At 44.3% G+C, this 20,933-nt stretch overlaps 1 protein-coding gene across 1 annotated transcript in view; it reads right to left on the bottom strand.

Annotated features, from left to right (window-relative positions):
* Positions 1 to 3,041: 3,041 nt before the first annotated feature.
* The window catches only part of GALNT8 (polypeptide N-acetylgalactosaminyltransferase 8), a 29,464-nt gene continuing 11,572 nt past the window's right edge, over positions 3,042 to 20,933 (bottom strand). The window contains 11 exon segments of the mRNA XM_057491277.1: positions 3,042 to 3,185; positions 9,984 to 10,128; positions 10,130 to 10,151; positions 11,104 to 11,200; positions 11,733 to 11,870; positions 12,829 to 13,014; positions 18,745 to 18,859; positions 19,358 to 19,550; positions 20,561 to 20,602; positions 20,605 to 20,641; positions 20,643 to 20,742. Coding sequence (XP_057347260.1) covers positions 3,042 to 3,185; positions 9,984 to 10,128; positions 10,130 to 10,151; positions 11,104 to 11,200; positions 11,733 to 11,870; positions 12,829 to 13,014; positions 18,745 to 18,859; positions 19,358 to 19,550; positions 20,561 to 20,602; positions 20,605 to 20,641; positions 20,643 to 20,742 — 1,219 coding nt within the window.

Genomic DNA, 20,933 nt, shown 5'->3' with positions numbered 1-20,933 from the left:
CTCAGTCTTTGTCATTTATGACTTTTTTTTTTGATATTTTGAAGCATACAGATGTTCTGTCTTGAAGAATGTCCCACAGTTTTGGTTTAACTGATATTTCCTCAAGATTGGAGATTCAGGTTCTGGGCAGGAATACCATAGAAATGATGTATTCCTTTGGGTGCATTCATATCAGGAGGCACAAGATATCAATTCATCCAGTAACTGTGGTGTTAACATTGATCCCTCAGTTAAGATGCTGTCTGTCAGGTTCTCCACCATGAAATTATGACAGTTAATAAATACCTTTCTTAATAGATATCTTCTAGGGAGCTACTTTGCTACTATGTCGGTATCCTGTTCCTCATCACCCACTAGTTTTAACATCCATTGATGAGTCTTGCCTGAAATAATTTTAACTGTATGGGTTGCCAAATATTTTTCTAATTACATAATTCTTCCTACATTTTTTTGTGAGCATTCTGCTATAGGGAAATGCTTTCCTTTCTCCCTATTTATTTATTCAGCCACCCATCCATCCATCCATCCATCTATCCATTTACTGGTATAGACTCATGGATACATATTTTATTCTATGGCTTATAATCTAAATAATAAAATCATTATTTTAATGCTCAAACTGTCCCAGATTTGGCCAATGGGAGCCCCTTGGACCTGCTGCTGTAAAGGTGATACGTTCCTATCATTCTTTGAGCAGTTCCTTCTTTTCTGGCACAGGAAAATGTCTCAGCACCCAGCCCTAAAATTAGCTATTTCCCAAGGAGCCCTAATTTATTTTCCTAGAAAATATCTAAAAACCAAGATCTGGATGCTGGATGCTGAGTGTGCTCAGAGAGAAAGCATATGCATTTAAAATAGAGAAATACAATCAGGTTCCTTTCTCCTTTGTACTCCATTTTGGGTTTCCCTCCATCCTTGCTGGTTTTGTGTGTTTATGCTTTACACATATGAAATAAAACATGGTTTTAAAAGTCTAAATTTTAGGGGGAAAATGTGTATTTTGAGAAGTGTCACTGCCACCACATCCCTTCCATACTGTTCCTACCCCTAACCCTGTCCACCTTATTCCCAACCACCACCCATTGGCAACCAATCTCATTAGTGTTTTGGTTTATCCCTATGTTTCATTTTGAAGACATAAACAGATATATGTAAATTCCCCTGTATTTCTTGAATAAAAGACATATACTAAAAATTCTGTTTTCCTTTTCTCCACACTAGAAATCACTCCATATAAGTTTGAAGAAATTTTCTTAGTTCTTTTCTAGAGCTGCATAGTACTCCATCCTGGGGATGTACCCACCCCCTCTCTGATTTTGAGCATATGGTTCTCTTCCAACACTTTACAATTACAATAAATACTGTAAATAATTACTTTGTACACAAGCATTTTCTTATTTTCTGGGCATGTAAATTCCTAGAGGTGAAATTACTGACACAAATAGAAAATGCACATACAGTGTTGTTTTTAGATATTACCAAGTATCCTTCCAAAACCATTGCACCAGTTGGCACCCCTGGTATGAGATCACCTGTTTCCCACAACTTTGGCAACAGAATGTGCTGTCATATGTTTTAATTTTCACCAGTGTGAGTGAAAAATCATTTCACAGTTTTAATTTGCATTTCTCTAACTATGAGTGGGATTAAGCATCTTCTCATATTTAAAGATATTGTGTCTTTTGCCCAGTTTTCTATAGGGTACATTTTTTTTTACAACTTCGCTATGAATGGCATTTCCCCTTCAATTTCCTAGGCAGAACTAGAGGTCACATATTTGCTTATAATTTATCCTATCCCTTCATTTTTCAGTTAAATCTTTCCTGTGGTAACATTTTAGTTCTTGATATGGATACGGCCATTGTGAAAATGCTATCACACTTGACTTGTACACTTTTAAAAGCTTATTTTAAAAATTCTCAACTGATTAATTCTGTGCTAAATTATCAGCATCTTGCTGTCTAATTCCTAAAGAAAGCCTAGTGATTGCCAGAACCACACCAGAGGAGCCGTGGCGTGGGACTAAGCGGGAGAAGTAGCCTTCAGAAGAAGGGGCCCTGTGAGCACATATCAGGAAAGTGAGCCCACAACACAGCGCGCACATAGGGTCATCCTACCTCCTCCCCCACCATGCTGCCCACGCCCACCGACTTTCCCAACTCACCAGTTAGGGGAGAGGATTTACCAAGTGGACAGCAGTAGGGACCCCTCATTTTAAGTTTTTGCCTACAATCCTTCCTTCGTGTCCCTATAAGTGACACCCCTCTGTTTCAAGCCTCATTTTCTCTGTGACTTCCAGGGGTAGTAGAAGGAGCTAGGTGATCAAGTCTATCAAAAGTCAGAGAAGGACTGAGATGGCCTCGACGTTTTCTCCCATTCCCTAGGCACAGTGCAGAGCGGCGGTCAGTTGCTGCAGGCTCCTAATCCTCTAGAATCTGCTTTGGTAAGGGAGAGATGGGTACATTGAATAAAACTGCCGCAGGGCATCCATGGAGGCATCTTTTAAGAGTACTGCCTAGTTGTTGGATCCTGCAGGGAAATCCAGGGAAGAGGGAGTGGGGGCAGCCACACATCTTCAGAGCACTGGTGTCCCCTGAATACTTGCCACACCGAGGCCTGCTGATGACCCAGCTTCTCCCACGCAGCAGCCCCACGGCTGTCTGGCAAGTCTCTGAGCTGACAGTCCAGGGAGCAGGTGTGAGGCAGCTGTCAGGAAGGAAGACTGCCTGGCGTCGGGTGTAATTGAAGGTAAGCTGCAGCCCTAGCTCTCTCCCCACTTTCCAGCCCGATGATGGTGACTGTTTCAAGAAGTTTCCAAGAATGGCATAATCTATCGCGACCTTCCAAGGTTCCCTCCCCCAACCAGGACACATCGGCCCAGGACCGGCCCACCTCCCCACGCCCTGTGCTGAAGTCGCAGTGAACACACACACACTCACTTTCTTTCTCTCACCCTGCCCCACCTTGAGCAGCATTTGGGCTAGAAGCCATGCCCCTGCCAAGAATTCATGTCCCGAATCAGGCTGTCTGAGCATCACTGATTAGGGTGACCCCCAGTGGCCGACAGTATGCTGTTCTGTCCACACCTGCGTGGTGCAAGCCCAGAGCACAGGCATATAAATAACTGAAGGGTCCCTCTTCTCCTCCAGAGATTGTTCGGGGCCTCAGTTTATGACAGCCCTTCCCTGGGTGGGGCGGAGGGGGACAGAGTCAGTGCACTGGAACACCTGGGGCACATCACCTGCCCTGGGCCACCTCCACCTGCTGTGTGTGGAGACATGCCTGAGGGGCCCCTCAATCTTCTGCAAGTCATCCAGAGAAGAAACGAAGCGAAGTGTGGAGGTAGGTCACCCAGCACTTTCCCTCCTCGCCCCGTGGCACACTCATCACGGATCTGGGAGTGAGTGCTGCCCTGCTGGCTTCCCGGGTAGCATCCGCCTCTCTTGAGATTGAAGCATCAGGGACGGCAAGACATGATGCAGCTTGGGGCACCATGGCCCTTCTCTACTTGGTCTTCTCCACATCTTCACCCTGAGCCCGTGAAGCCCATCAGGATTCCCCCCGGCTCCTCAGCGAATCCCTGTGGTGGGACTCAGGCAGGAGCTACACTCAGGGGTCTCAGTTTATTTTCTCCACCACCATGGCTGGCAGTTCCCCTGCTGTTTTCCCCAAGGCTTAGTACTGGGAACATTATGGGGATAGAGCCTCAAGAGTTTGGGTTAAATCCCTGCTCCCCATGTATAAACAGATTGGCCTTGGGGAAATTTCCTGACCTAAGTCTCAATTTCCTCATTTAAAAAATGGCTTTAGAGCTAATGTTAGGGTTAAAATTAGTATTAATGGGTATTGAGCATCTTCTGCATGATATGAAAGATATGCTACAAATGTTAGTTCACCTCCACCTTTCCCCATGCATGAGGGGCAGGAGGGAGCGAGGGTCATCCTTTCCTTATTCCTGTGCCTCACGTCCAGGCCCCTGAGTTTGTTCCATGGCTCAACACCAACACCCGCCAGCTGTCCTGGGCTCACCTCCCCTGCAACCCCACTCTGCACACCTGTCTCCACCTCTCTGCAGAAATCACTCACACAATCGACTTTAGTGCCTGGGTGAAGCCACCTCCCCTTTATCCAAACATTCCTCTGCTCTCATCCTCAGAGCAACAGGTTCCATTTGGATGTCTAGTGAGAAAACCTTTTCTCACTGTTCTACCTCGGATAACCCACCACCAAGTGTTTTAACCCCAAGTTGGGCTGCAGCTCTATGTTCAAATTGCCTCCGAGCCCCTCATGTCGTCCAGCTGCAAGCTGGCCCCAACAACCCTGCTTCCCCAGACTTACCTGGCCCTGGCCTCTGGGACCCCATCTGCCTCCTGTCCCCACCGCCACCGGCGCACCGTCCGGCGTGGCCGGTCATTCGGGCCAGCTTTCCCAGTTCTATCCCCCCTCCTGTGACTCCCTCTGCTCCTCCTGGCACCCCTGCCAGACCGCAGAGTGCTCCGGGAGTGGGGCCACGAACCGAGCGGGCCTGGCCCACAAACGCACCTACAGCAGTCTGGCCTCAGAGCCCACTCCTTAGGGTTACTCTTCCCCACCTCCTGAGCACCCTTCACCCACCAGTCCCCACTCACTGACACACATTTTCACTAAATGCCTTTATTTTTCACTTTGTCAGAAAGACCACACTTCCAGTCAGTCTAGCCCATCACTAAATGCCATGAGCGATCCTGGGACACTGCTCCTGGGTGGCCTCAAAGGATCTCTCCTGCCTCTTTCTCCACTGCCAGCAGCCCCGTGTGCTCTGAGCCCAGCCATCCCTGACGCTGGAGAAATACTCTTCCTGGCTAAATGCTTCCTGTATTTCTCCCCCTTGGCAGATTCCTTTTCTAAGGACTTAACTATACCCAAATGTCCCAATATTAGAGGGGGGAAAAATCCCCTAACTCTACCATCCTTTTCAACCAACATTCAGTGTTTCTCTCCCTTTCAGAATCAAACCTTCCCAAACAGCAGGCAGTAACCAAAAGCAGGTAAGATTCTGTTTGAATCCTAGGCTTTTACTCTGCTGTGTGACCTTGGGAATATTACTTGACTTCCTTGTGCTTTAGTTACTTCAGAGGCAAACTCGGTGTAATGACAACCCTTCTCATAAGATTTACGTGAGGACTCAATTAGCTAATGTTTAACTCAGTGCCGGGCACGTCATGCGTACTCAGTAAGTCATGGATATTATAATTCACTGTGGCTTTTTAGATCAAATTGATGATTTCTCTGTCTTCTTTCCATTTTCATGGGACACGTGCTTTGTCAGTATTGCTCATTTGGCTTCTTTTACATTGTGTTCACCTTACACATTTCTGTACCTTATGCATTTTCGATCTGGTTTTTATTATTTTGGGGGGGGGATGCTACCTGCCAGGGTTTTAAGGATTTTTGTTTTTCTTTTTCACTTTCACAAAAGAAATACGTGGCTCACTTTTTAAATTTGGAAAGCGTATTTTAAAACTTAAAAGCACTCATAATGGGATAACATTGTATATGTAGCTTTTTAATCCTGTTTTTTAAATTTAACATCATATCGTGTGCATTTTCCAATTTTCTTAATTTTTTGACAATACATTTTTGTTTGGAATGGCTATATACTATGCAGTTCAAGGGATAACAAAAATCTCCCCTACTCTGAACATTTCTTTTGTCCTAATATTTTCCTATGATAAATACTGATATTTTCTTGACATCAGTCTTGACATACATTCTATGTTATTCCTTAAATTAAGATATTGTCTTAAAAGAGAATTAGGGCCTTAAAAGGGGACATAATTAGTTTTGTGTTAAGGAAACAATTACAACATCCCAAATATTCTGAAGGCTGCCTTTCCAAGAGAGCTTTGGAAGATCACTTCTCAGCTGGTGGAAGTTGCTGGTGGAATACAGACCTGGAGCTGCCGAGTACCTCGGGGGAGTCTGCCTGCCACTCTGATGTCCGGGCTGGGTCCCCTTCTATGGCCACGAGGGCAAGGACTCCAAAAATCAAATCGTTTTTGATTCATGTCAGGGCTGAAGATTTCAGATGATGACCTTCACTCAAATTCTCCCTTATTTCAGCTGTGTCTCTACTCTCAGCTCTGTGTTCTGTCTCTCAAAGTCCAAATGTCTCCAATGAGCCTTATCTCTGCAAATCGACCCCTTCCCGGTCACTGGCGCTGTCTACTATGTCTCGTGGTCTTGGGCAGCATCCTCTGGTTGACTCAAAGAACTAATCATGGAACTGGAAGAAGAGAAAGGGATTATCTAGTCTTACCTCCCTCTCAATTCTGGATAATATTGTTGGTAATTTTTTTAGTAGAATGAGTGTGCAAGTTATGTCTATAAAGTAGATAGAGCCCAAAAGGGACCCAACATTCAATCAAATTATCATTTTTGTATCTGAAAGAATTACAGTCCTGAGAGGTAAGACAGAGGTGAAAGGCTTAGATAGAGCACAATGACTCAAACCTGACTTGAAATCGGGTAATGCCTCATGAGCTACATGATCACCTCCTTCTCTAACTTTTGGAGTTCTTGCCGTAGTGGCCATAGGAAGGGACCCAGCCTGGACATCAGGGTGGTGGGCCGTGTTCCCCTGCATATCCTGCAGCTCTAGATCTGTAATCTATCAGCAAGTTCCACCAGCTGCGAAGGTGACCTTCCAAAGCCCTCCTGAAAAGGCCACCTTCAAAATGTTTGGAATGTCATAATTGTTTATTTAACACACGTAGTATTTTTAATTCCCAAGAGATTTAGGAGAAAGTAGAGATGTTAAGGAAATCCACACATAGTATTTGTTAATGATTCTGTGTATATTCACTATTTTTAAGTATTTTCTATATTTAAGAAAATTTGTCTTAGAGATTCACCTTGTGATACCAATTTAAACGTGTGTATTTGAATAATTAAGTTCGTGATTTGATGTCAAAATTTTACTGGATGACAAACACTTTCGAAACATTTAAGGGAACTTAAGAATCACTCAGCCTAAAGTCAGCTAACTGAAGTTCTTAAGAAAGGATATTTAGTGCATTAAACACATAATGTTTTCCTGTAATGTTTAAGGCAATTCATTAAATTATAAAATCTCCTTTCAAGTTGCTAAGAGAGTAGATCTTACGAACTTCTCACCACAAGAAAAAAATTTTTTGTGATGATATGTGGTAATGGATATTTACTAGACTCATTATTGTGATCATTTTGCAATATTACATAAATTATGTATATTATGTTGTACACCTGAAATTAATATGATGTTAATTATATCTCAATAAAAATAAATATTTACAACAAATAGTTTTATACTGATAAACTTGGAAAATGGACCAATTCCTCAAGAATCATAAACCACCAAAATACAATCAACATGAAATAAACGATCTGAATAGCCCTGTACTGTCAAAAAAAATTTCAGTTCATAATTTTAAAACTCCTGGAAAAGAAATCCTCAGGCCCATTTAGTTTCACTGAAGAATTAAGCCAAACATTCAAATTAGGCTTAACACCAACTTAAAACAGTCTCTTCTAAAAAATGTCTCTTGTAGAAATTGGACCATTATGTCATTTTTATCAACAGGACAAATTTTATCAACAAGAGAACATTTCCCAACTTCCTTTATGAAGCCAGTATTACCCTGATACTGAAACCAAAGACAGGACTGAGACAAAAACAATTTTTTCTGCAGGCCATTATTTCTAATGAACTTAGACACAAAAATCTTCAACAAAAGCAAATCCAATAAACTATGACAAGAAGGATACACCATGACTAAGTGTGATTTATTCCTGGTATACAAGGCTGTTTCACCATTTGAAAATTAATCAGGGTAATGATATCAACAAGCTAAACAAGAAAAATATACACTATTATCAATTAGTCCAGAAAAGCATTTGACAAAATCCAGCTCACATTGATAATAAAAAAATTTCTTAGCAAATTGGAAATACAGGGAAATTACTTCAATCTGACAGGCAGCATTACAAAAAAGTATGCAGCAAATGTTACTCAATGCTCTCTCCCTTCATTTGGGAATAAGTCAGGGATATCCTTGCTCACCACTATTAGCTAGATAGTCTAGCTAATGTAATAAAGTAAGAAACAAATAAAAGTCACACCAATTGGAAACAAAAGAAAAGTGATTGTTAAAACATGCTAGGTTTATAGATAGAATAATATTTCTAAGCTAAACATAAAGCTTTAAGTAAAACTAGAGTTCTTTAGTTTATATCTTATATAAATTCATAATTCTTTAAACCACAATAAACCTGTAATAGTGTTTTCTGCACACAAAAGATATCACTGGGGACATAAAAACCTCGCATTTCACATGCTAGGACTGTCAAATGCTCAAACATGCTCTGCTTGGCGACCACCATTGACAGAGAGCTCACAGCCTTGTTAAGCAGCCCATTCTTAGTAGGATAGCTTGAACCTTTAAGTCGGTTGAAAGGCTTCCCCTGCCCCTTATGTTAAATCAAACTCTGCCTCCTTGATCTCCAACCATCGAACCCAGTTGTGTCCTCCCATAGACACTGAACAAGTCTGCTCCCTCTTCCTCGTGGAGACAGTATCATCTTTTCTCAAAGTTCACCTCTCCATGCTCATCTCTGCAGATCTGCCAATCCCTCATTTGCTTTGCACCCATTTGTTGAGTGCCTGCAATGTTCCAGGCATGTGCTAGAACAACAACAATAACAAAAAAAAAAAAACAAAAAAAACCCAGGCCCTGCCCTCTAGCTCACAGTCTGGTAATGAAAAGAAGCAGGTGAGGAGGCAATGAGATGAGATCGTGAGACAAGGTCTATGCCAGGGGCCCTGAGAACATAGAAGCATCGCTCATCCTAATCTATGGAGTTACAGGTGGCTTCTCAAGGAAGGCCACGTCTAAGCCGGAGGAACACTCTGCAGTTGGCCCAGTGAAGAGGTGGGAGGAGCAGGAACAACATGTACAAAAGGCATAAGAGAAGAGGGAGCACAGCCTCTCACAGAATCATACATAGTTCCATGTAATCAGAGCTTGGACCAGGAAGACAGGATTTACCTTCTTTTTCTCACTGGTAATTGTCCTATTCAGACAGACTTAATCTAGGGTCCAAAAATTCCTCTGGAACTGTAAGCAAAACTGTGCACATAGGTGTACATATATGTTTCCTAGACAGAGTCCATAACTAGCAGCAGATTCTCAGAAGGTTTATTAGCATTAAGTTAGGAATTCCTGAGTTAGGTTTATCCATGTCTCTTAAAATGTGGTTCCTGAACCTAACACAGTACCAACATGCTCAGAGATAGGATCAGACAAGGCATCACCTCCCTCGTGAATGACATCACATCCCTGCCAGTGGGGCCTAAGGATGCACCCATCACACAGTAAATTCACATGTAGACAGTGGTCAGCCAAATCCCTCATGTCATTGCCACATGAATTCTGCCAGATTCCCTCCACCTTGCTCTTGGTCAATTGATGTTGAAATTAAAGTTAAACTTTTACATTAGCCCCTGTTAAATTCCTTTCCATGATCCAGACTCTCTGATCATCATTCATAATAAAACTAATAGCAATGACTAATATTCATTGAACATTTCTATGTGCCAGCAACTACACTAAATGCTTTTCACACATAATCTCATGTAGTAATCCTCCCAACAGGCTCCTAGAGTAGATATTATCCCCGTCTTAGATGTGAGGAAGCTGAGTCTCAGAGAGGGTATGGAACTTGCCAAGTGACCGAATTCAGATTTGAACCCAAATTCTTAACTGTTAAGCTATTCCATATTCAGTATTTCTTCCTTGAGCCACCCCACCTTAGTCAACTGACTCAGGGTTCCATGCCCGGTTCCCGGTTTGCGGTCTTTTCCCTACACACTGCCACAAAATTATTCTTTCTAAAATACCACTGAATCTAATCTGAACCTCTCAGATATTTGAATATGCCTATCTTTTAAAAAACAGGTGACTCGCTCGTGGTTTACAATCCCAGTACATGTGCAATCCAGTTTTGGCTGCCTTGGGACACGACTCTAGAGTGGGCTGCTCCCCACTGCCGGGGTCTGTCAGGCAGCGATCATCAGCACGTGTCCCTGCAGTCATGGCCCCTCCTAGAATCCCCAGTTAGGTGGTAGCAGACATCCTACAAGAGAGCAAAGGGATCTGCCATGCATATAGTTCGGGGATGCCCTTGACCCTATGGAGGGCATGAAGGTGCTCTTGGGTCCCTTAGATAGATGCTCATTCACTACGGGAGCACTGAACTTTCCTGAGCAAGATGGATTCACCTCTGCTTCTCTCTCCCCAACCCCGAGTTGATTCTAGGAGGAAGGCCAGCCATGAGGAGGGGACACTACCTGCTTCCTTCCATGCGAGGTCTCCAGAGCAGCCACGGCTTGCATGGATGAGGGAGCTTATCTTTAAAAAAAAAAAAAAAGCACTGAACTTCAGAAGCTGTCTTTGTAAGCCCCAGCCATGGGCTTCTTGTCAGGAAGCCTTTCAGATTCTCAGTTTGACTCTGCCTTGCTCAGTGAGCTTGGCCAATTAAGTTGTCTTTGTGTCTCAGTTTTTTCATTTGTCAGGTGGAAACACTATGTATCCTGCAGACGTCCAAAAAGTTCCCGTAAGGGTGACATGCAAAGTAACATGATAAATGTGAATATTCTCAGGGAAAAAAAATGTCCTCTAGCTGCACTTTCCACCTGATGCCAGATTTCTTCTGTCCCATGGAAGACTTCCACTGAGCCTCTCCCTGCTATAGCTGCCTGTTACCTTCACTACAGAAACCACAGGTAACGCCACCTGTCCTCCTTCCAGGGCATTCAAGGAACCATGGGAGGATGGAACAGACAGAGAAGGAATGGGACAGCATAGCCTTTCTGACCATCCTCCCTGCACCTGAAATGGGACTGGCTTGCCATGACTTTTTGAATGAACTTGGCAGTTCCTAGTTACAAGTACAGATTTGGTTCTGCCCTTCCCATTACCCAGCATGCTCAGCATCTGCCTCCCCGTCATCTAACACTGAGCCCAAATCTGGCAAAGGCTGCCAGGGGCTGAGGCACAGCAGACTCGCCCTGTCGGGACAGAGAAGTCTGCAGACTGTGGCTGTGACAGTAACACATCCTGGAGGTGTTGCCTGAAGGAAGTCCCTGGTCCAGGCAGACACTTTCATCCAGGGAATTTTTCATCTGAAGAAGCAAAGCACATAACACACTGTTGGAAAGAGGCAGAGAAAGAGGACCCTCAGACCTCCCCAGTATACATTTTCTCTGGCATTCCAAGGGAATCAGAAATGACCAGCCAAAGTGGGCAGCAGTTTGGGGTCCTAGCAGCTATTTTCTAGGCACTAGACACATGCAGGGCCTCACTAGACACCCGACCATATCAGCACAAATAGAGAAGCGGTGCCTATGTCTGCATTCGGGGGGACGAGGCAAACACCCAGGCTGGCTGAGAAACTGAGGAGGTCGGAGCAAGGGCTGCGGTTTGCAAAGTAAGGGAGCAGAGGCAGAGAGAAGGAAAAGAGATGGGGCTGGCAAGCAAGAGAGGAAAGGAGCCCGGAGGGTCCCATGGCACAACGCCAAGGAAGCAGCGGGGCCAGGAAGGGAATGGGGCAGGAGGGGTTTGGGAAACCGTTTTCTCGGCAGTCATGTGATTCTGGTCTCCTGGTCTTTCACAGTTGAACATTTAAAATCTCAAATACAATTTCATAACAGGTACTCTCCCATAGCCCACAGTGCTGTGGATTGGCTTCAGGACCAGATAAACATTTTTCAGATACCAGTCAAAACTTCTACATTTCAGTTTCTCCCAGAGTGCCTTTCTGGAAGAAATGTCTACCAAATTGATGCCAGAGTTCTGTAAATAAAACATGGAGTGTTCCTGGGCCTCACAATGTCCTTGACACCACCAAAGGGTCTGGATGACGCATGAGAGAACAGAGTATTTTCCTAGTAGCCTGTAAGGTAATCCTGATAATTTTTAATTTACAGTTTTCCAGGAAAAGCCTGAACCCTAGGAAATGCTGCTTTCAAAGATTCTTGCAAGGACTGAGTCACTCAGATTTTTTCTTGTCATTAGCAAGCTGACACAGACTGCTCCTGCTTGAGGTAATAGTTACATCAATAAGGCACATAATACCCCTTGACGGCCAGGACAGGCTTTCAGAAGAACATTCTGGCAGCAAGATTTGGAGCTTAGAGATTTGCTAGAAGTGATATCTGTCAGGAATCAAAGTGAGAGAATGCTTTAGCCCAGAGCCACAGCTTGGAAACAGAAGACAGCATATCACACCAGGCTCAGCTGGCTGGGCAGACGGGCGGGCGGCCTCTACCGAGAAAGGCATCCTTATTCACGTGCATCCAACAGGATTACAGTCCCTCCTCCCACCCTCATCCATCCTGTCTCCCATGGTGTGGCCTCTTAACAGTGAGCTCCTGATGTCTGACCTGCCCCATGGAGAATCCCTGATGACAGTGGTACATGAAGATCCTTGGTTTGAATCGTATCTCCTCTGCTTACTATCTGGTTACCTGGAACATAGTCCTTTCAGTTCTCTGGGCTTCAGATTCCTTATCTGTAAACTTAGAATAATAAACAAACCTACCCCCATACATATGTTGGAATGATTAGTGAATGCACAGAGCATAGAACTCTACATAATTGTTGATGTCATTATCATCACACCCTAATTAGGAGCTCACCCTAATTCTTTAGGGCGGGATGGCACTTTTGCTCCATCCTTTCCCTTTTCTACCATTCCCACCATCTCCTCCTCCTTTGTTCTTCCTTGCTTCTGTTTGGTTCCACGACAAACCTGGAGAGGTATGTTCCAGGCCAAGTAGACCGTGTGTTTGCATTCATCCATCCAGACTTCAGCCACGCGCAGAGCACTGAGCTTCAAGGCAGAACTCAGATCTAGGGCATAGAGCTTGTGGTGTCTCTCTAGATGAGCAACCCGGGAGCAGGGCAAGATCTCGATTTTCTCTCCACACTGCCACACCTGAAGAGAAGGGGAAAAAGAATCACCTGGGCAGGCTGGGGCCCATGGCCAATAAGTGACCCAGCTTGTTGACTAGCAGATGCCACATCTTGGAACCATTTTTTAAAGAATGTAAATTCATTCCCCCAACTCCCACCTCTACTCCCCACCTGCTTCTCTGTAACAACCTTCCTTAGAAGTCTTCCAACCTGCACCTCTCCTGTCTTTCAGACAGCTTCAGAAATCCTACCTCCTTCAGGAAGTCCTCCTGAATGGACCTAAGGAAGGACTGCCCCAGGCTCCTTTATCCCCAAGGAAAGTGGCAAAGTCCTAAGAGGCACCCTGCCATGAGCCAATCTCCCTGGACTTAGTTTCCCACAACCCTTCTCCACCCTGCATGCCAGATGTAAGGCGACATGGTGGACAGACCCGCAGGTGGCCCCCGCGATCCCTGCCTCCTGGTCTTGCACGCTTCCCTAATCCCCTCCCTTTGATGTGGGTTTGTAATCTCCTTTTAACCACAAAATACGACAAAGGTAACAGGATATACATGGTCACCTGTGTGTGACGTAAGATTGCAGTTGTCCTTCTTGCCAGGAAGCATGCTCTCTTGCTGCCTTTGCAGAAACAAGATACCATGTTGCAAGCCCCCCTGTGGAGAGGGCCAAAAAATGAAGGGCAGCTCCCAACAGAGAGCTGGGAAAAAAGCGCACGCTTCCTCGGAATGGAAGGCCTCCAGGAACTGAGTGCTGCCGACGATCAGATGAGCCTGGAGGCCGATGCTTCCCCAGCCAATCCTAGACGAGGACCCAGCCCTAGCCAAAACCTTGACTGCAGTCTTGCAGAGGATCCTGCCAAGCCAAGCATGGACTCCTGACCCACAGAAACTGTGAGACAATAAAACACATCTTGCTTTAAGCTACTAAGCTTGTTATAATATTGTTACATGGCAATCGGTAATGAATAGAGGTGATCCATGACCAAGAGATACTATGATTTATGACCTAATCCTAAATAATCTTCCATGCCATCCTGATGGGTACAAATATACTTGTCAGACCACACATTCTAATATTTGCCTTAAAAATGTGGTCTTCATCCCTATAGATCACAGAACTATCTAATGACACTAGATTTATATAATGTCCCCAGTTCATCTGGAAGTGGTGAATGATCTTCTGCATCCACGCCTATGGGAGTCCAAGACAAGGGTAAGCAATTTAAGACCTGCTAGTCCAGTGAACCACCTGAGGGCTCAGTCTTCCTATTTGACTTTCAGATTTTTATGTCCCTTTCTCCACTCTGAACCCAAAGATTTCCCCTCCCTCACCACTCCCACAACTCACAATAGCAGTAACACAAAGCCAGGCTTTGGAGTCAGACTGACCTGTGTTCAAATCCTGACTTGACCACTACATGCCTGGCAGTAAGAGGCTGATTCTCATCTGGCTCATCCACAAAACGGCACACCCACCCTTTGGGCTGTTAAAACTAAACTTTGTTTTTGAATTTTATTTCCTACAGCCAAAGATTTAAAAATCCAAATGTAACTTTACTTCAGTTTTCCTAGTTGATAGAGGTTTCCAAACCACAGGAATTTAGTGAGAAAAATTAACTGTTGGCACAAGAAACATTAAAGTTGAGTAAAGAGATAAAAATCAGAGTTGCCATTTATGAAGTAATGTTAACTATTATCCTCGACCAAAAGTCTTCCAATTTTACTGTTTATTCCCATGAGCCAAACACCCCCCCATTCTCACTCTCTCTTTCTCACCCCTCTCTCTCCCTGACACACACACAGACATGAAGCTTCTGCTTACAACATCACTTACTTTGTGCTACCTACTATCCTAATATTTTGCATGAATTTAACCCTTGCCATGTTGTTATTATTATCATATCCATTTAAATAACTTGCCCATGTTTACCAGCTAGTGAAAAACAGCTGGATTTGGAATTCCGACAGTCCACGCCCACGTGTTGAGCTCTGGCACAGTCCCAGAATACACAAGGTGCTTAGCAGATGCTGGCTCTCCTTTCTCACCCATCAGCCCAAATTCTCCACCTCCATTTATAAGCCTCCACATGCACCAGCACAGCCATGGCTCCCAGACATCAGAACAAAACACTCCACGCCTCGCTGATGTTCTCCAAGATTTGTTATTTGAGAAAGACAGATCTAACATGTGCTTAGAGGTTTTAAAAGGCAAATAACCACACACAGAAACCAAGGGACCTGGATCTGGGGAGAACTGGGTTTTTTGTTTGTTTTTTTAATGTTTTCAATTTTGATATCATTAATATACAATTACTTGAACAACATTATGGTTATTAGACTCCCCCCATTATCAAGTCCCCCCCACATACCCCATTACAGTCACTGTCCGTCAGCATAGTAAGATGCTATAGAATCATTACTTGTCTTCTCTGTATATACTGCCTTTCCCGTGTCCCCCCCACTACATTATGTGTGCTAATCATAATGCCCCATTTTCCCCCTTATCCCTCCCTTCGCACCCACCCTCCCCAGTCCCTTTCCCCTTGGTAACTGTTAGTCCATTCTTGGGTTCTGTGAATCTGCTGCTGTTTTGTTCCTTCAGTTTTTGCTTTGTTCTTATACTCCACAGATGAGTGAAATCATTTGATACTTGTCTTTCCCCCTCTGGCTTATTTCACTGAGCATAATACCCTCTAGCTCCATCCATGTTGTTGCAAATGGTAGGATTTGTTTTCTTCTTACGGCTGAATAATATTCCACTGTGTATATGTACCACCACTTCTTTATCCATTCATCTACTGATGGACACTTAGGTTGCTTCCATTTCTTGGCTATTATAAATAGTGCTGCGATAAACATAGGGGTGCATATGTCTTTTTCAAACTGGGCTCCTGCATTCTTAGGGTAAATTCCTAGGAGTGGAATTCCTGGGTCAAATGGTATTTCTATTTTGAGTTTTTTGAGGAACCTCCATACTGCTTTCCACAATGGTTGAACTAATTTACAAGCCCACCAGCAGTGTAGGAGGGTTCCCCTTTCTTGGGGAGAACTGTTTTATCCAAGCAAAGGAAAAGGATGATCCTTTCCCAACACACCCTACCTTACATTTCAAGCAAAGTCTATTAAAAAACACAAAATGTTAAAAGAAAGAGGATTTCTTGTGGAAAGTCAAATGGCAAAGTTCTACATGTGGAGTAGGGGAATGGAAACCGAGAGGGGGACAGAGGGGAGAGCAGAGAAAAGGAGCTCAGGAATTATAAGAAGGGCTTGGGGTTCTAAGGTGGGGGGTCAGGGTTCCTACCAAATTCATGGAAAGTTCTGCTAAGTAAGAAAACCCCAGGCACACTGTAACTAGGGTACTTTGCTAAGTACCATGCTTTAAATTATTTCTGCATTTACATTTTCGTGCTGGAGACTATTGTACTCTCAGTATCGATTCACCTGGACATCCTTAGTTACAGAAGGAATAACTGTAACCAACCGGCTGAATCTCCACTTCCCAGGCTCCTTTGCATATAGGTGTGGTCAGGTGACCCATAGCGGCCCGTGGAATTTAGGGGAAATTACATACACACTTCCAGGTAATACCCTTAAAAAGAAGGAACAAGCTCTGTCTTTCCCCCTTTTCTCTTCCTACTGACCAGGCCACAGGCGCAGTGCTGAGCACGGCAGAGCCACAAGCTGGAAGATCCTTTGCCCACATCGCCGTGGAGCTGCCATCTCAGTCCTGAACTGCTGATGTTCAAACTGTTGTGGGAAAGAGAAATTAATTTCTATCTTGTTTAAGCCTCTGCTATTTTTGCCTCTGTCACAGAATCCTAACAAGGGTTCTTATAATTATCTTTATAAATAATCTGAAATGATATACTACATTTTAACTGCACCATTATTCTCATGATGTGAAACAGGATACTTCTCATTTTACAAATAGGAAAACTGATCAAGACCTCCATGCAAAAAAATTAGTCTTCTCTGCCAGAGAGTATGATTGTGGCTTAAAATATAAACCAGACAGGGACTCAAAGTTTATTTGTTAACCTATTAACATAAAGTACTAATTGGGTGCAATATGTGGCTATAGGATAATTAGTTTCGATTGGAAAGAAATTGAGGGGTGTATCTGAATTAACTTTAGACAGAAAATTGTCTTTTTCTTCCAGACACTATAATGGACCAGAGATCATCTGGTCTCAGGCACAGAATTCCAGAGCAGAGAAGGGGGGATAAAAGCTATTTTATACAAGCTCAGTGCACAGTGAGTTAGCAGAGCCAGGACTAGAGCCTAGGTCTTGCATTTTCTACAATACCAACCTAAAATCATTATTATTGTTATTTTTATCATTAACCCTTTAGGGAGTGTAAGCCATGTGTCACTTACCACACTAGGCACTTGATAGAGCCAGGTCCAGTTTAGAATGCTTGTATTTGCCCAAGATAACACAAACTTCAGGTGTCAGGGTAGGCTTTGGACGTAAGTCTGTCTGTCTGCAATACTGTGTAATTTTTGCTACCTTATACTGCCTCATTTAAGAGTTCAGCCTTAGAATGGAAGATCCAAGAAGGATAAATTAACAAGAATAACCACAAAACCAAGGAGCAAAAACAAGGCCTGTAGATTATACTTCAAGAGGCAAAATGGAAACTATGGAAGGGATATTTTTTGCATGAAGCTGTCCCTAATTGATTGTGATGGGTTGAATTTATTGGCCCCAATTCTTCATACCTCTCTTCATGGCTTTGCTGTAGGCAGAAGATACCCCACCAGTCCCTGACTTTGGGCTGGACCATGAGACTTACTTTGACAGGTGAACAGGGCAGAAGAAATAATGTGCTAGTTCCAAACCTGGGCCTTAAGAGGCATCATGTGGTTCCACTTGCCCTCTCTTGCAACATCAGGAGAGTTTAGGAAGGTAGCTGCTGTCCCATCAACCTGGGTCTCAGAACGAACGTGTGTGGAACAGAGCTGGCTGGGCCTAAAGATCTATGAGAATAAATCATTATTTTTTTAAGTCACTGAGTTTGGGGTGGTTTATTACAAAGCATTTCTGTAGCAATAGCTAATGGATACACTAATATAATATGAACCTGCACTTGGAATTTCCCCAATTGTCCTAGTTTGCACCCTGAATTCCCTTACAGAGCACAAAATTTCAGATTTTTCATCTGACCTGAGAAGACATGAGAAGCTGAAGAAGACACATCATTGTTGAAATGTGAAACCAGTGTTGTTCCAGACACACAGGAAGTGGGTCTGAACTAGAACTGGTTAGAGGTTTTCACTGATATACAAGATACAAGCCATCATTGGCTATTAGTCCTTGACTAGACTACATCTTACCACAGACTTATGTCACATGCCAGCTGCTCCAGCCGTCCAATCAGGAGCAAGTTTGCTGCCCACACTCCTGTGTCTCCTGGTCCTCTGCCTTCTCCAGTTTCCCTTTGACTGGTTTTGTAGAAAGCTGTCTGCCCCAAATTTGGTTTATTCCAAGAGATGACTGGAAAATGCCTGGAGTCCTTAAGGGAAACAGGAACACCATTGCTCAGCCTCAGAACCCCTTCCCATGCCTTACAGATTGCATGGACCTATTCCACTGCAGAGCCCTGTGGCCTGTCCCTACTGACCTGGCAACAGGAGGATTTGCCCACCTCTCGAGCCAAAGACATTCAGCCTTGTTCCAGGATTCCAGAGATCCTACTCTGATTATTTCCACTTCTGCTTTGCCCTATAATAAGAGTGAGACTGTACCCACAGTCAGGCTGAGTTCCACATTCTCTCCTCCATAGATGAGTATCCCACCATCCAGAGACCCAGTCTCCCCCACGAAGAGCCTGTTGGCAGCCAGGATGCTCAGGTTGGAAGGACTCCTGGAGCGCTCACAGCAGGAGAGTCACTGCCTCCTCTGTGAGCGACTGGTCGGGATGGGGGTGAGGGGCAAGGAGCCCAAAGGTGGTCTGGCCCTCAAAGCTCTCCCCAAGCCTCCTCTTATCCTAGAGGCTCAGGCTGGGCTAAGTGCACGCAGCCCTCCTCCCCACTGTGCTGTCATGACCCTGCTCAAATTACACCAAAGTTACATCCTTCTCACCTTGATATCCCTATTTCATAGCCTGATAAATGCTTAAAACGACCCAAATGTCTCCTAAAACATCAAGTGCTTTGCTTTGTTTTGTGCAAAAGCCCCTAAACAATACAAAGAGTCTGTGATAGCTTATGTGGGACCAGCTTTTCTATGCCCTGACCTTCACCCTCTCTCCTCCACGCCCCCAGCCAACTCCCAGTACTACCACCAAAGATAAACTACACCCACCCCATCCATTCATGACTCATCATGCGCCAACCAAGTTCCCGAGCCCATTCAGACTTACTTCTGTGGGGTGGTGACATCATGCAGATCCAGCCAGGCCTCTGGCTGTAGGTCGTAGCAGCCCCATAGTCTCCAGTCAAAACCATCAGCTGCCAATGTGTACTTTTACAGTTCAAAGGTGTCAAAACGAACGTTATCAAACACAGAAGACACAATCACAGTGCTGTCTTCCTGAATTAGAGCCAAGATGGGCTCTGCCCTTGAATAATGTATAACAAACCCAGGCTGGATATGAGAGTGAGCAGCTCAAGCAAGCAGACAGAACTGTGCCAAGCACCTTGACCTGACACAGAGCACCTTCATCACTTAGGCTGTGCTGGGTGGTGAGTGGAACTCTCCACAGTCCAGAGAATCTCTGCAGCTTTCAGGAGAGCTGGCTGACCCATGTCAAGAGCAGCTTTAGAATTGGTTTATCAATATGCCAGCCCCAAGGCATTTTGAACAGAACCCTCAGTATTCTACCTTAATTTACATTATCTCTTGATTCTCTCTGTTTCATGTTTCTTTGCCCTCTGATTCTCCACATTTTCCAAAGAACACAGCTCTCTTTGTATCATGTAATTTCAGGGCTGGAAAACCCTTAGGAATTACCAAAAGATTATCTCTTCATTTTACAAATAAATACATAAGGCAAAGTGACTGACTTATTCAAAGTCACAAAGTATTTGCCAAAGTCAGGGGTGGATCCCTCTGTGAATACTCCAAGCTCGTTGTTTTTCTTTAGGGGAGGGGGCAGACCGTGAGCAAGAGTCACTGGTCCTCTGAGGAGCCTCAGCATCCAAAGCCCTCATTCCTCGGTGCTGTCCTTGCAGAGAATGATTCCAAATCCCTTCGTGGCATCTGAAGGTCTCCTTTGGACCCCACCTCACCCCCTCAGGCCTCCTTCATGGTGCCTGGAAAAGGGCACAGGTGGCTTTAGAGTCACGCAGTCCTGACCTGACTCAGCTCCACCACCAGGTGATCTTTCCGGGTCTAGTTTACTAATTACTCATCTGTGTGATTGAGATGGTGACCCAGTCTTGACTTTGTGAAGACCAGTGTGCCCAGCACAAATGTGCTCATCAACAGGCCCTCAGTAAGTGGTCCCTTTCTTTGCCCTACCTGAGAAGCACAGTGTGCTAAGCTGAAAGTTAAAACCCCTTCCCAGCATAGCACAGCCGGTAAATGGTCATTTTTACCATTATTCCTTAGTCAAGCTGCTCACCATCTGAGCTGAAATCGTCCACCAAGATGATCTCCTTCACACCCGAGAGGGGGTCGGGTTGATGATACTGGTGATGGCCCACCTGCATTACACACAGAGCTTCATTCATGAGTGTGAGAATGACACTGAGGGATGGGAGTTGCAAAGAATATTTCTTCCCAAGACACCAATAAAAGACCACTCTTCATAAATGTATTACCTTTTAAAACTACTAACCAATCTACCCCTTCACTACATATGGTGTTATTATGTATAAATCAACTCACCGATGCCCCCCAAACTCATTAGGAAAGGAAATGCTCAGTTGCTTATCACAGTAGCAAGAACATTTTGTATGTTTTTCCCAAAATTCTCCTGCTATGGGAATAAAATC

This window comes from Manis pentadactyla, chromosome 14 (assembly GCF_030020395.1).
Source record: "Manis pentadactyla isolate mManPen7 chromosome 14, mManPen7.hap1, whole genome shotgun sequence".
NCBI lineage: Eukaryota > Metazoa > Chordata > Mammalia > Pholidota > Manidae > Manis > Manis pentadactyla.
The sequence above is the reverse complement of the archived record's forward strand: the minus strand, read 5'-3'. Positions and strand labels throughout refer to the sequence as shown.